Raw genomic sequence first — 15477 nt, forward strand, 5'->3', positions numbered from 1 at the left:
TGTTGACAACATGAACCAAACTCTTCCAGGCCTCAGCCACAGCAATGTTCGAGGGCGGGTGAAAGTAGACGTCATTAGAAGACCATAGGCTGGCATTATGCAAATCTGTTACATTGTTGTGTATGTATGTAACAGGAAGTGAGACCGGAATTGCTGACGACTCGTTTCAGGCAGTTCTTTGCAGACCTTTCACATTCACACACGTCTATATAACACAACATGAAAGGCAATATCCGAAAAAGCATAATAGAGGAACTTCAAAGTCAACGTTTTATGTCTGCGACCTCAAAGCCAGCTTGGGTATGTATTGGGTCTCTAATTTAAACCATCTTTTGTTTCTAAATGATACTAAAATAGAAAATACTAAGATTATATGTGAAATGATTTCACTATTCTTAAATGGTCTATGCAAATTTTCTTTTTACACAAATGGATTTCAGTTGAATATAAAGTAGGTTCTAGAGTTTGTCCTCAGGTGTAGAGTTGGTTGTAAGAAAACATTCGGAGATGTATAGCTGTGAAGCTTCCAGTATGAATGACCTCAAGCTGTTGTGGCACGCAATGTGACGCATCATCAGGCTCTTTTGTGTGGACATTGTGTACGGCAGAATGTAATACAAATGAGATTAAATCAGTCAGTTATAATTTATCCGGAAACTGAAACTGAATATTTTAAATAATAGACATGAATGATAATTATTTAATTTATCGCATTAAATGGAAGCCTAACATCAAAACAACATTAATATCTGAATAAAAGAGAGAGGCGAATTTCACCAAGCTTTGTTCTCATGGTAACTGTTTCACAAGCAACTTAACTAGAGCAGTGAAGGATGCTGGTTGGTTTTAGACACATTTTTCCCCGTTTGCTAGATTTATTCAATAAGCAACAGTACAGTCCACTGCGAGCATCAATAACAAAACCCAATTAGACACATTAAACTCATTTCTAGGAATGTTCTGGGTTCAATAAGCTTTGTCAACAACATTGTGTCAGATCAAATTATTTTAACTCATCCCTTAGTTTTTACTGTAAGACAAATAATAGAATAAGACTATAAATTATGGAATTTTTATAGAAATCAACATTTCAATTTCCTCAGCAAGGAAGCCTTAAAGAAATCAAAGTACCATTGAAGACGTTTGTAATGATATTAAAAAAAATTCTGTTTCAAATAAGTGCCTTCATTCTGGCTGCTGAAAATTCAGCGTTGCCATCACAGAAACAAATTACATTTTGGAAAATAGAAAACCAGAAATGTATCCACTTAAAGTAGTTACACCTCAAAAATATGATTTAAACAACTTCAACAGTTCAAATCACAAGTTCAAATAATAAACACTTTTTATTTGAATAATTCATGTAAACGCGTTAAAGGGGTCATGAATTACATTATTTTATAATATTTCCTGGGGTGCACTTATAATGCAAGTATGATTTTTATAATCAAAATGGTCAAAGCTTTAATTTAGAAATAAAAGGCATTTTTTCCTACCCTGATTTTAGCCTCTGATTTGAACGCTCTGTTTGAAGGGGCGTGTCTGCTGTGACTTCAGTGTAAACGCCCACTGCTGTGATTGGCTGACTTCTTTGCACATGAAATAGCTAGTATTACATAGAACTCTCCTGTAAACTTTTAGCACATTCTTACTATTACAGCTCTCAAGGTTAACTAATCGTTAAAAGTGTAAAAGGGATACTTCAGGATTTAGCATTAAGCTTTGTATTAGTAGAAAACCTGTAGTATTTTCGAATTACCATACTTTCCACCCTCATATCCCCCTGAGACGAGAGATTTATGTATTTTTTGTCTGGAAAAAATCCTCTGATGACGCAAAAATCGTCATTTTGCGTCATCGGAGGATTTTTTGGCCAGAGGCTAAAGACTACAGCCAGTAGTAGGGGCTGTCCCGCATGTTCTCAACCCGCCCATAGAGGGTGGGATCTCACTCACAGAATGTACACAGTGTCAGCCATCTTTTTTTGGAAGCTAAGCTAGCAGGCTCTTGTTCTGTTGAGAAAGCGGAGTAATAGGGGTTACCATACTCTTTTTCCCGGACATGTCCGGCCGTCGATGTCCTTGGATTCAGCTTTTGCTTTCTGCAGTCGCCATTCATTGTTTACATGCACACCTTTTGTTTCAATCTAACTGAATTCATTCCGATTGGTGAATCTGAATGTAGTGTTTACATGAACGCTAAACAAGTGATCGGTTGATGTGCGTTTTAACATTGCTAAGAAAATTCCCGCTCCTCCGTGAGAGATACGAGACCGATGCGTCTCACAGGTGTCGCTCATCGGTAACGTTAATCACGCCACCGGCCTCGCGTCGTTCTCCCGCGGCCCTCACTTGTCCTGCTCGCCACAGTAAACATGATGAATGGCGACTGTAGAACGCAAAAGCCGAATCCCGGACATTTTGGGCGATCTCGAAACACATTTTCGGGCAGACTCATCACGGAGACTCACTAGTAGCCTAGACTTGTTGTTTAACTACTGCGCTCTGTTACCGGTAGGCGTGGCCTCCTAGGGCAGCGAAGCAAGTGCATTCTGGGAGTTGTTGTCTTTCATCCAGATAAGCAAAAAATACATTTTCTGGCTTTTCTCAGTCTAGAAAGCTCCAAATTCAAAAATAATTTCACATTTCTTCTACATAAATGACCCATTTTAAATACACATTCATCTTTCCAGAGGTGAAGTATCCCTTTAATTATAGCATTATATTTAGATCTATAGCATCATATTTGGATAAGTTGAGTGCATGAATGCAATGATCTCGTCATTGTAACTATTTCTGCACACTAACAAAAGCCTTCATCATAACTAACAGTGCAAATACGGAGCAAATAAGAGATTTGTTGATTATAACGGGAGTTTTGGCGTGAATCCAGAACTCAGTCACTGATTAACTCAGGGTGTTTGATTGACAGCTCCAGCGATTGTAATGGGAGTGTTCTTTGATCACTTTCTATATATAATTTTCACAGTAAAATAACAGATTATGTTTATCCTACTAAGAGAGACAATGTGAAGTTGACTGTTTAGTCACTGGATTGATTTACTGACACAAACAACAATCAAAGGTTTTGAGACAAAGAACTGACTGTACATGAATCATTACATATCAGAAATCACTGGTCACTGGTGATTTTGGTTAGACGCGTACACATAATCAGTACAAATCAAAACGATCTATAACAAAGCAATGGCGACACAGTAAAAACCTTTTTACTCATAAGTGTGTTGCACCATTCCTGTCGGATCCAATATAGACGGCACTGTATTGTTTTTTTCATTTCAGGCTCTCTGCAAATCCAATGCAGCGACTGTGTTTTTCCACAACCTGGCACTGCACAACATTTTGTACACTTCAATAGCATGCTCACGTATGTTATTTACCTATTACTTAGTCATGTGTGAATACAGTGGGCGGGGCTACAGTGGTAACTTCTTCAGCAGAGGTATCTTTTACCTATATATGATGTCATAAATGGGTACATTCAAAAATCAAGTCGTTCTCTTGGCTTGGTTTCAATAAAAGCTGTTTTTGGGCTAACAAGGTAGTTTTTCAGTTCTGAAACTTACAGGATATTCTTATAGTATGACGACCTCTTATGTCAAAAGCTCAAGGAAAAATTGTATTTCTCAATTCATGACCCCTTTAACAACACTAGTTGGTCACCTTCATTTATATAGCGTTTGATTATTCAATACAAAAGCAGCTTTACAGTTATGACAGGAAAATTATTCAATGATGCAACTACAAAACAACAAGTATTTTCGCTCCGTTGACCAACAGAAAGCTGCTTGGTTTGAAAGAGACTTCTGTGTGAGCGCAGATTCATACATCATTACACTATTGACAATGGACCACAGACTTTTTTGCAGACAAAATTAATAAAATTTCATTATGATTTTGCCGAAAAATATGACCGCGCCTTTACTGTAACCCTGATTAAGGGACAAACTGAAAAGATATTCATGCCATGAATGCCGATGACAGAGCCTAACTTGAAACCAGAACATTCCTTTAAACGTGACGAGATACCAAAACAGTGGTGAGAAAACACGACGTAACCTTGGTAAGCGTGCAGATTGTGAGCACGCCGTGGTGTGATGTGTCGTCTACGAGCAGTCCAACCACAGTCTGCTTGTGTAAGGCTGAGAGTAGAACACAGTGATGTAATGAAGGCAGTAAAACACTGAGAAAGATGTGGTGGGAGGATATGAGTGGGAGGTGGTGACAGGGGCATCATTATCCTAAACAAACCAGTGAGCGTGGGAGTGTATGCGAGAGGGGGAGGAATAGTGTGTGTGTGTGTGTGTGTGTGTGTGTTCTCACGCCTCACTTTCAGATGAGAATGAGCGTTCTCCACTGCAAGCGCTTTGTGCATCCAAGGACACCATATACGAAGGCACGATATTTGCCCAGGCACAACTAAGTGCGTGACTATGTTTATGCAAGTGTGTGTGTGTGCATGTAGTGAGAGAATCTGTGGCGTTTAATGCGAGAAATGCAAGAAAAACAGCAAGGAAGGAAGCGAGAGAGAGAGCACGTGTAGGCGGAAACCATTTACAGTCTGTCTCAACGCGAACCCCCATGGCTCCCATGAAGGAAGACAGACACACAGCACTGCAAATTGCCCACAAGAATTTAGTGTTCCACCTCACGGCGCAAGACATCTCCTAACCAAAACAGAGATGGAGCGGTCTTCCATTTCAGCTGAGAGTAAAATAAACCCTGTCATTATCTCCGCGGGTCGGCGGTCGCAGCGGTGCTGGAGTGTATCTGTGCTCGTAATGGCCAGTTTATCATTTCATAGAGAGTGGGGAGAAGTACCACATGATGCTCTGTCTGACTGAGCTAAACTCTGTGGTACGTGTGTTTGAGTTGGGCCTGTTCTCACAAGTAGGTGTGTTGACCTTGAGCGATCGCTCTGGGAAAGACATGGTAGGAAAGCTCAAATGAGGTTTGGGTGTGGTGGACAAAAAAAAAAAAAAAGAGATAATTCCCACTCTAAATGAGCGGCATGAGCTGCGTTTGAAGCCGAAGACAATGCCGATAAACACACATCTGTGACATTTGACCAATAGAGGGAACTAAATGTCACAGATTGACCTCTTGGATAAATATAAAGAATATAAACATCAATGGTTTGCAGTAGGGATGTCAAAAGTACTAGTACTTAGGCTGATGCTAAATTAAAAGGAATAATAGCAGTGTTCCTGCAGAATCGGTAGTAAGAGTACTGTACCATCTCAGCTGGGTATCTGCGTAACATAGGTAGACGCTGTCTAATGAGTCATTAATAAACAAACAATAATAAGAAAAAAAAGAGAAAACGACTCACTGCTTGTGGCTGGATAACTTTGGTTAGTAAAACTACTCTTCTCAAACCAATCAACATACACAAAGTTAAGCCTAAAGAAAAACAAAAGAAAAAACTAATTTAAAGTTCACTTTAATGAAAGACCTGCATCTCAGTCAAACTCTGACAACCATCAAAACCATATTATTAGTTTTATATCTAACAATCATACAGTGACAAACATGCCAATTAAGTATTTTTATATTTAATCCAATTACTTGGAATTTCTGTTTCTCAACTATTTTCATGAATATTTAATACTGCCTTTACTTGAATAATTACTTGACAACTTGAACACATTTTACTTTAATATTTGAAGGCTAAATTAAGGCCATTATTTAATCAAATGTGTTCATATTTAAATTATTTTAATTACTTGATTACTTTTAAGATTTTATCAATTAATTTAGAATTATAATTAAATTCCTTAATTTGATGATATACTTGTTTTCAATAGCATTTTCATTTTTGCTGTGGTATAATAAATAGGTACAGCGGATTGTGAAATTATGCTGACATTCATTAGTATCGACAACCCTATGTTTATGTTTTAGAGTTAAGTGGTGTAGACCGTATATTACTTTTTTTTTTTTACTAAATTAACTATTCAACTTTTTTTTTTTACTAATTGTGATTTATAAATCATTAAAAACTACTGTTGTGTTATATGAAATTCAGATATGGTAATGGACATTTTATTTCTGACACATGCTGTAAGCAGTAAACAATTCAAGACAGACTGGGCAACAGATCTGACCAATCAGAGCAGAGTAGACCAATCACAACAGACTGAGCAACAGATCTGACCAATCAGAGCAGAGTAGACCAATCACAACAGACTGAGCAACAGATCTGACCAATAAGAGCAGAGTAGACCAATCACAACAGACTGGGCAACAGATCTGACCAATCAGAGCAGAGTAGACCAATCAACAGACCGGGTCATCTGACCAATCAGAGCAGAGTAGACCAATCACAACATACTTGGTTATCTGACCAATCAGAGCAGAGTAGACCAATCACAACAGATCTGACCAATCCGAGCAGAGTAGACCAATCAACAGACCGGGTCATCTGACCAATCAGAGCAGAGTAGACCAATCAGAACATACTTGGTTATCTGATTAGTCAGAGCAGAGTAGACCAATCACAACAGACTGGGCAACACATCTGACCAATCAGAGCAGAGTAGACCAATCAACAGACCAGGTCATCTGACCAATCAGAGCAGAGTAGACCAATCAGAACATATTTGGTTATCTGATTAGTCAGAGCAGAGTAGACCAATCACAACAGACTGGGCAACACATCTGACCAATCAGAGCAGTGAAGGCATAATAGGGGCACTTTAATGTCTGGGATTAAGTTAATTTAGCCCTTTTAAAAATTTACAATGTAGCTGCAAGGCTTCATCAATAAAACTGTGGTAACCTGATGCTAGCCACTGTCATCAACTAAAATTATAATCTTAAAGAGTGTCTTATAATGTTTGAATGAGATACCATGTTAATTCATTATGATTTTATTATAATAGTTATAAAAACTATTATAAAACGTACACTTTGTTTTTCAGTTTTCATTTTAATTTCAGGTTAAGTTTAAGTAATTTTGTTTTGTGCTTTATTTTTATTTTTTTTATTTTTACAGTAATTTTATTACTGAATAACTTATTTTATTTCAGTCAGTTGCCAAGGCAAAATTTTAAATTTTCAGTTACATTTTTAATCTAATATTTATATTTTATTTTATTTCAGCTGTATTTCAATGAAAAAAACTAAAACATTTTTTATAGTTTAAGTTAACAATAACAACACTTAAGAACCGGTTCTAGACCAGGCTTAAAAAAAAATTTTGTTTGGTTCCGGTTTCCGACCGACCCTGTCAATTTATGTGCGACCCAAATTTATTTTATGAGCTTGGGTAAGAAATAATAAAAATTAAATAAATACACAAATAAAAAACTGAGGCGAACTATAATTTACGTTTTTGTACGGCACGCGATGCAAGATGCCTGTTGTCCTCCAGCAAAACAAACGAGCTACATGGTCGTTCACACATCGTTCGTCAAACTGAACTATAATACATATACAAGTATTTTTTTTTTTTTTTTGTCATTAAGGACACTTTTATTCATATACGCACACATACAAATGCATGCATTCATAGGCACGCACACACCACATGATGAGTTACAGAGTAACCTCCATCCGCCTCCCAAGTTTCATTAAAAATCATCCCAAATCCCAATACCCTCTTCTGCTGTCTACCACTTCTTTCGCCATGTATTTGTTCGTTTCTTTTATTATTTTATGCAATCCAAAACACTCTAACCTGCCGCGCTTCGTATCTCCAGAGCCCGTCTAACTTGTCCGCGACAAATGGATTTTTGAAGGACAAGTAAAAGAGAATTTTACTTGCCCGAACGGACAAGTAGCCTGATTAGAACATCAATAACAAACAAAAAAATAACTAGGGATCACTAAACCGAGAGAATGATTCTGATTTTATTACATTTATTGTAAGTTGCGATCGATTGTGGATAATAAATGTATTAGCCTGCTGACGGTGAGGTGCGCTGTTGACGCTCGCGCAGCCTCTCGAGGAGAAATCTACACACATGAGCGCAGCACACACACACACACACAGGTTAACAACATACTGCCTATAAAAATCTAAATGTGGAGTTTCTATATTTTAACATTTGTGTTAAGCAGCCTCAATTATTTTTCCTGAATACCATATCACGATTGAAAATGTGACATTGATTTCCTACAACAGTTCAATAAACAGTTAAAATTAAGTCACTTACATTTTAGATGAAATATTGGCTGTTTTTGTTCTGTTTCTGCAGCGAAAATAGTTCCAAACAAAAATCACAGCAGAACCACGGCGCATCTCACAGGAACACTCAACCTGTTTTCATTACTGAATGATTCAGCATTTTGACCGAATCGGTTGAGTCAAAGATTCAATGACCCATTCATTTCATCTGTCTCATTCTTGAATGAATCAACCGTTTAAACGAATCGTTTGAATTAATGAATCAATGACTCACTCATTAATACGGCCGCCTGCCGCCACCTATTGGCAGTTTAGTGTTATGTTTGTAAGTAGCCTAGTATACTTCTTTCCGATGTTTCTTATTTGTACATTTAAATCAATTTCATAACATTATTTTATGCAATTGTAATTTTTCAGTGTAAATTATTTAATTTGATCAGCCCTACCTAGGGTAACAGTATGCTTGATCTTTCATTTTAAATTCCTAAATTTGATCAATAAATTCAATTATTTAGAATAAGACGACACTATAGGGCATTTAATAAGATTGGGGGAGGGGATGCCCTTCAAAGGTGCAGATATTACAATATGCCAATTTAAATATCAAAGCTGATTGAACACTGATGAGAACATTGCTTCAGAATAAATAAATTTTAAAAAATCCGGACAAGCAACTTTTTTACTCTGACAAGTGAATGACAGATTTACTTGTTTGGAGGGCAAGCATATGAAAAGGCTTAAGGTCGAGCCCTGAATAATTTCCTACCTATCCCTTGCTGCTGCCACTTAAAAAAAAAAAAAAAAAAAAAAAAAAAAAAAATCCCTACCGACCCATGACCTCAACTGACAACAAACCAGAACCAAACTTTTTTTTTTTTTATGCCCCATGACATCACATCCTGTTGCCCATATTTGTTGCCCAAAGTCTTTTTCGTACTCGACGCCTAGTGTGTCCGTAGCTTAACATTGCTCCTGGATATATACACCTTCCTGCAGAGTTCAGCTGCTACTCCTGAAAACGGCTAATCAAGGTCTTTGGGTTCACTTGAAAATTATAGTCAGGTGTGTTAGCAGACTGAGAGCAGCTACATGCATAATGCAGGTGTTTTGGTTCTTGAGTAATGAATGCACACACGCACACACACACTCGTCACTTAATCAGAGCAGAATGACTCATTGTGACACTGCTGATGAACAATGGCAAAGCTTCTCACAAACCACACCTGCCCATTATCTACAGTCCATGTAAAAGCATTAGAGAATGACGGTGCAAAACAGTCAACTACCTTTTTAGTTGTGTAACATACAGCTTCAAGACTTCTCCCAACAGACTGGGCCATCTGACCAATCAGAGCAGAGTAGACCAATCACAACAGACTGATCCATCTGACCAATCAGAGCAGAGTAGACCAATCACAACAGACTGAGCCATCTGACCAATCAGAGCAGAGTAGACCAATCACAACAGACTGATCCATCTGACCAATCAGAGCAGAGTAGACCAATCACAACAGACTGAGCCATCTGACCAATCAGAGCAGAGTAGACCAATCACAACAGACTGAGCCATCTGACCAATCAGAGCAGAGTAGACCAATCACAACAGACTGGGTCATCTGACCAATCAGAGCAGAGTAGACCAATCACAACAGACTGAACCATCTGACCAATCAGAGCAGAGTAGACCAATCACAACAGACTGAGCCATCTGACCAATCAGAGCAGAGTAGACCAATCACAACAGACTGAGCCATCTGACCAATCAGAGCAGAGTAGACCAATCACAACAGACTGAGCCATCTGACCAATCAGAGCAGAGTAGACCAATCACAACAGACTGAGCCATCTGACCAATCAGAGCAGAGTAGACCAATCACAACAGACTGAGCTATCTGACCAATCAGAGCAGAGAAGACCAATCAAAACAGACTGAGCCATCTGACCAATCAGAGCAGAGTAGACCAATCACAAAAGACTGAGCCATCTAACCAATAAGAGCAGAGTATACCAATGTCATCAAGAAAAAAAAAAATCATAATCTTTAAGTGTGTCATACTTTTTGAATGATATACCATGTTAATGCATTATGATTTTACATGAACAACAGTAATAAATTATAGTATCTTTGCAATAACTATAGTTACCAGATCAACTATTTTGTAAGGTTTAGTATTATTCACTAGCGTAATCAAATATTTAAACTAAATGACAGAAAGTATAAATTCAGTATTGTGGGAAAAACATTGTATTAACACAGCCCTAGTAATAAATATGGAATTTTGCTGAAAATATATGGTTACCATAGTGCATTTTTGGACAGGAGTGTCTTTCACCCATAACAGACGATTTGTTGTGTGTTTGTGAAGAGTAATTCGAGAGGCCCTCATTGTGTTGTATGTCCAGGGCGTCTGTCACTGAGGCTGGGGCTCTGTGTGATTCACTCTCAGTGAGAGCGAGAGAGTGGGATTCAAGTGCCAATACCTTTTGTGAGTTCAAATGAGAGATGAACTGCACAGTTGATTGCATTATATATGAAGTGGGAGTTTACTCTGCCTCAGTCCAGGAAACTCCCTGTGGAAATAACGTAGATGCTGCTTTCATGTCCTGAGGAACATGACCCAATGCGATGGATATAAGCCAATCAAATTCAAATACTGCACTCACATCTCAAACAGCATTTACACCATGAAACAGTTTATGCAAACATTTTGTAATGCGGCATAATCAAAGGGATAGTTCACCCCAATTTTTTTTTACTCCGTTATCTTTTACTCATGTTGTTCCAAAACTGTATGACTTTTGTTCATCTTAGACACACAAATGAATATATTTTTAATGAAGTCTGAGAGATTTATATGCCTTAAAAATGCTCAATCCATATGGATTTCTTTTAGGATCTATTTAAACTTAATGAAGCAAAGTTTTGGTGGAATGGACTTTCAAAAGGAGGGACCGGAATCTCTCAGGTTTCATTAAATATTTCTTCATTTGTTTTTCAAAAATGAATACAAGTCTTATGGTTTGGAATGACATGAGGGTGAGTAAATGATGACAGCATTTTTATTTTTGTGTGAACCTTTAAGCAAATCTCACACATTCCTGTGAATCACAGCTTTGCTGCTTATATTCAGACGAACAGCATGATTGCGAGTGTGTTACTGGTTATGTACAAAAAAATATTATTAGTACTTACTGTACATTTCATACACAATAATGGCAGTTTGTTTTTGCACCTCCACCAAAAACAGTACCAAACAAAAGTCAAATTGAAATCACAAGCGGCATCTCCGGTCAGCACAGTAGTGGTGTTTTTTCCTGAATGAATCAATGGGTTTGAACTAAATCGATTGATTGCATGATTCAATGACTCACTAATAAAGACAGCCACTTGTTTAGTTCATGAATTAATAAGTGTGTCTGAATGAATCGGATGAGGGAATTACTCAATGTCTAATTCATAAAGACTTTGGCTGCATCCGAATACGCATGCTTTCCTACTATAAAGGAAAAAAACAGTATGTGAAAGAGTATTATGTCCAGATCACAGTATTCATAAAACAGTAGGTGAAAAGTAACCAGATGACCAACTACTTCCGGCATTCTGAAACGCACATATGATGGACACTTTACTATCCCATGATGCAGCGGGAGAGGATTTGTGAATGGCCACGTAGTGACGCAACTGACAGTGGTAGGTTACATGACAAATAAAAAAGTACGTTCTTTATAATATGAATGTAATCCTAAAATACTACATTCATCATTTTTTCAGTGTATAATATAAATATTAATATTTGCAAAGTATGTACTTATTCAGAAGAGGAGACTGTGATTTCGGAAGTAGTGTGAATTAGAGAGTTTAAACAAATCAATTGATTGAATGATTCAATGACTCACTCATTTGTTTAATTCATGAATCAGTGTGTCTGAATGAATTGGTTGAGCAAATGATTCAATGATTCATAAATAAAAGACACTCACTTGTTAAGTTCCTGAATGAATCAGTGTGTTTGATTGAATCATTCGAGCGAATTATACAATGACTCATTCATAAAGACACTTGCTTGGTTCCTAAATTAATCAGTGTGTTTGATTGAATCATTCGAGCGAATTATTCAATGACTCATTCATAAAGACAAAGAACTCACTCACAGAGATTCTGGAGAGGGCATTCGATTGACAATTTACTATCCCATGAGGCCACAGGAAAGCGACGCAGCTGACACAGACAGGTCTGTAACTCTTGGACGGGAGCGGGCGGTCTGACAATAGCCCAACCACTCCTGACATCCTCTGAAAACAGCGTATCCGTGCTTGAACTTGAAGTGAACAAAACTTTCTGCAGTTGTGGCATTCACACAGTTCCCAGTTCCCTGCCCTGAGCAACCTGGCAAGATATGTCCGATGCATCCCGACCACGAGTGCACCTTCAGAGAGAACATCCAGCTTTTGTGCTTGGATTTTGGAGGAGAGATGTAAGCTACTGAAACCATTGCCAGTCAGCGACATTCTGTTCTTGCATGGATGTTTAAAAAAAGATTGCATTTTGCAGTATAGCTAGTGACCCAGCTGTTTTCATTTATTCGTATTTTTGGCTTATTATTTTGAGTGACAAATGTCATTTTTAATATAGCCTATTTTTCTCTGTGACATTTTGTTTGTGTGTGTGTGTGTCTGTTGACCGTATCATGATAAGACAAAAACAACATAAAATTCTTGTATAGCCAACATTTTATATTTGTTCTGCCCTCTCTTTCTTTAGGGGAAATTTAAATTTGAGATTAGTGGGATTTAGCGGGATCGGTTGGGTCGGGAAGAAAATGATTGTAAGCAGATAGCGGGCAAGAGCGGAATAGAACCTAGTGGTAACAGGACGAAAACAAACCAGTCCCGCTTTGAACTCTACCATCAACCATCAAAATAAAGTGTTACAGTTAAGCAGACAGTCTACTAATACTCTCATAAGAGTTACTCGACATGTAGTTGCAAAGTTACTTATAGTAAGTAGAATGTCTAAAGTGGGCCATCAGTGTTACAGAACGAACATTTTCACATTTGTTCCTCATCAATTGTACCAACTCAATCAGTAAGTGAGGTCAAACACAGCATCTTGCTCAGCTCTCGAATTGGTCAGTGATTTGAACGAATGGATTGACCGAATGATTCAATGACATGCAGAATTATGTCTGGTTTAACTTTGTAACATGCAGAAAGACTCCCACCTGACCATCTGTCTGAAAAACCCAAAGTATCTAAAAAAAAATGTATTAAAAAAAAAACACCTACAGCCTAAATTCACTCAGGGCTCCTGATAGTGAGGTAGAAGGTGGTTTAGTCCATGCCCAAAAGGACTAGAAAGTTCAATAGACAAAGGAGATGGTATCACGAATACAAACGAGATTATGCTGCCATACCTCTAGCTGATCCCCATCAGCAACAAGCATCTTGAGGGTCACATATACACCCACTCTCACATCCCTGGCAGAACAAAGAACCGACCAACAATTCTGACAGCCTCCCTGTAGCAGAAAGTGAAATGCTATTTCAAGAAGTTATAGCCCTCGAACTAGATCCGCTTTTTAAACTGATCATAAATGATGCATCACCGAGTTTCCCTGCAGCACGGCAGATGAATTCCCATCCAATGCTGTCAGCCCTTTGACTGACTATAAAAGCTTCTCGTAGGTACAAATTCTGACAGTTGGGCCTAATGAAAGCAACATCGGCACTTTGTTGAGCATGTGGTTCCATTAGTGCGTGTTTTGTGGTGTCATGTCGGATCAGGCCGCACAGTTTGCCTGTTCCCTTGAGGCAAAACAAGACGCCGAGACTCACCCAGGTCTTTAGATCCTTGACTTTCACTGGCCAGCTCTCCCATTCTCACCAGAGCATCAAAATAGCCCTTCGCTGCAAATGTCACACCTGCAAAAGATGGAGGCAAGAAGAAAAATATGTCAAACATTCTCATTTCTCATTACAACAGTATATTCAGTGATCAAAGAGCCCATGACGACGATGGGACCGGCTATCAGCTGTGCAAGTTGGTGTCAGTCCAGCTGGGTAATGAGCGGAAAAAAAAGCTATAGGAGTGGATGACTCTGTCACACAACAGGAAACACAATCAGTTGTACAGGAAACACATTTAGAATGAGTAAAGATAGCCCTCCGGTGACTATGGAAATTTACCCCCTTTTTTTTTTTTTTTTCGGACCAGCCCAGCTGTCTCCCACACACACACACAGTTTCCCAACCCCATGCCTCATTACAGTTTTAAAATGTCAACTTCAGTGAAAAGAGAATAAACAGAATATCATTATCTCCACAACTCTATCTGGATCCCCACGTGCGGAAGAGAGAGCGAGATAATATGGGCGTTTGATTGCGAGTAAGAGTGTGATTTTACAGCTTAGTCTAATAAGAAGTTTCATGGTGGTCTAGCCTAGACTTGGCTTATACTGGTTTGGTGTTGGTCTAACTGGTGGGACTACAAACTGTAGCTAGGCTATTCACTTGTAAAACCTGAATGTTACTGTGATCTTTTCAGAGATTTCATAAACACTTTTGCTTCAAGCAAGTATCAGTGAAATATTAGTACAATTTAAAATAACTATTTTCTATTGTAATACATTTTAAAATATAATGTATTCCTGTGACGGCAAAACAGAATTTGCAGCAACATTACTCCAGTCTTCAGTGTCACATGAATCATGATCCTTCAGAAATCATTCTAATATGATGATTCGGTGCTCAAGAAACATTTCTGATTATCAATGTTGAAAACAGTTGTGCTTCTTAAAGCTGCAGTCCGTATCTTTTCCTCTTTGTCGCCATCTCTCTGTTCGAAATCTGTAACTGCAGTGATTCGCGGAATTATCATCTTTACGTGGGTTGTAAATCGGCATGAAACAGCGCGGATGAACAGTGCTTTAAGGCGAGTGCTGCTGTCAGTCACCGCGCTGTGTGGATAGCCTACTGTCATACAGAATCACAGATTCACTTTTTGAAAGTTTGACCAACATAAGAATTTTCATAAGAAAATGTTTTCTGAACAAGTAACATCCATTTTTGTTCCGACCAACTAAGGGGGAAAAAGCATTCGACATAAGCTTCGTTAGATTTAATCAACGCGATTTACAGCAACCGTGCAAATTATAGCCTACTTTGTTCTCAAATTGTTCATGTTAACAACATCAGCATTGCGTGATTAATGTTAAATGTAATGTGTTTTATGGTTAGCAGCTACCTGTGTAGTTCAGAATTCATATTCTCCATAATAGCAAAACGAGAAAGGCACAACAAAGGAAACTCCATAACTGTGTGAATTAA

General features: G+C 38.2%; 1 protein-coding gene across 8 annotated transcripts in view; it reads right to left on the reverse strand.

Annotated features, from left to right (window-relative positions):
* baiap2a (BAR/IMD domain containing adaptor protein 2a) overlaps positions 1–15477 on the reverse strand; it is a 106051-nt gene that overhangs the window by 56857 nt on the left and 33717 nt on the right. For all 8 annotated transcript variants that reach the window (XM_056272339.1, XM_056272389.1, XM_056272381.1 and 5 more), the window contains exon 3: positions 13987–14073. In XM_056272339.1, coding sequence (XP_056128314.1) covers positions 13987–14073 — 87 coding nt within the window. The remainder of the gene's footprint in view (positions 1–13986; positions 14074–15477) is intronic.

This window comes from Rhinichthys klamathensis, unplaced genomic scaffold (assembly GCF_029890125.1).
Source record: "Rhinichthys klamathensis goyatoka isolate OS25496 unplaced genomic scaffold, OSU_Roscu_1.1 h1tg000015l_1, whole genome shotgun sequence".
NCBI lineage: Eukaryota > Metazoa > Chordata > Actinopteri > Cypriniformes > Leuciscidae > Rhinichthys > Rhinichthys klamathensis.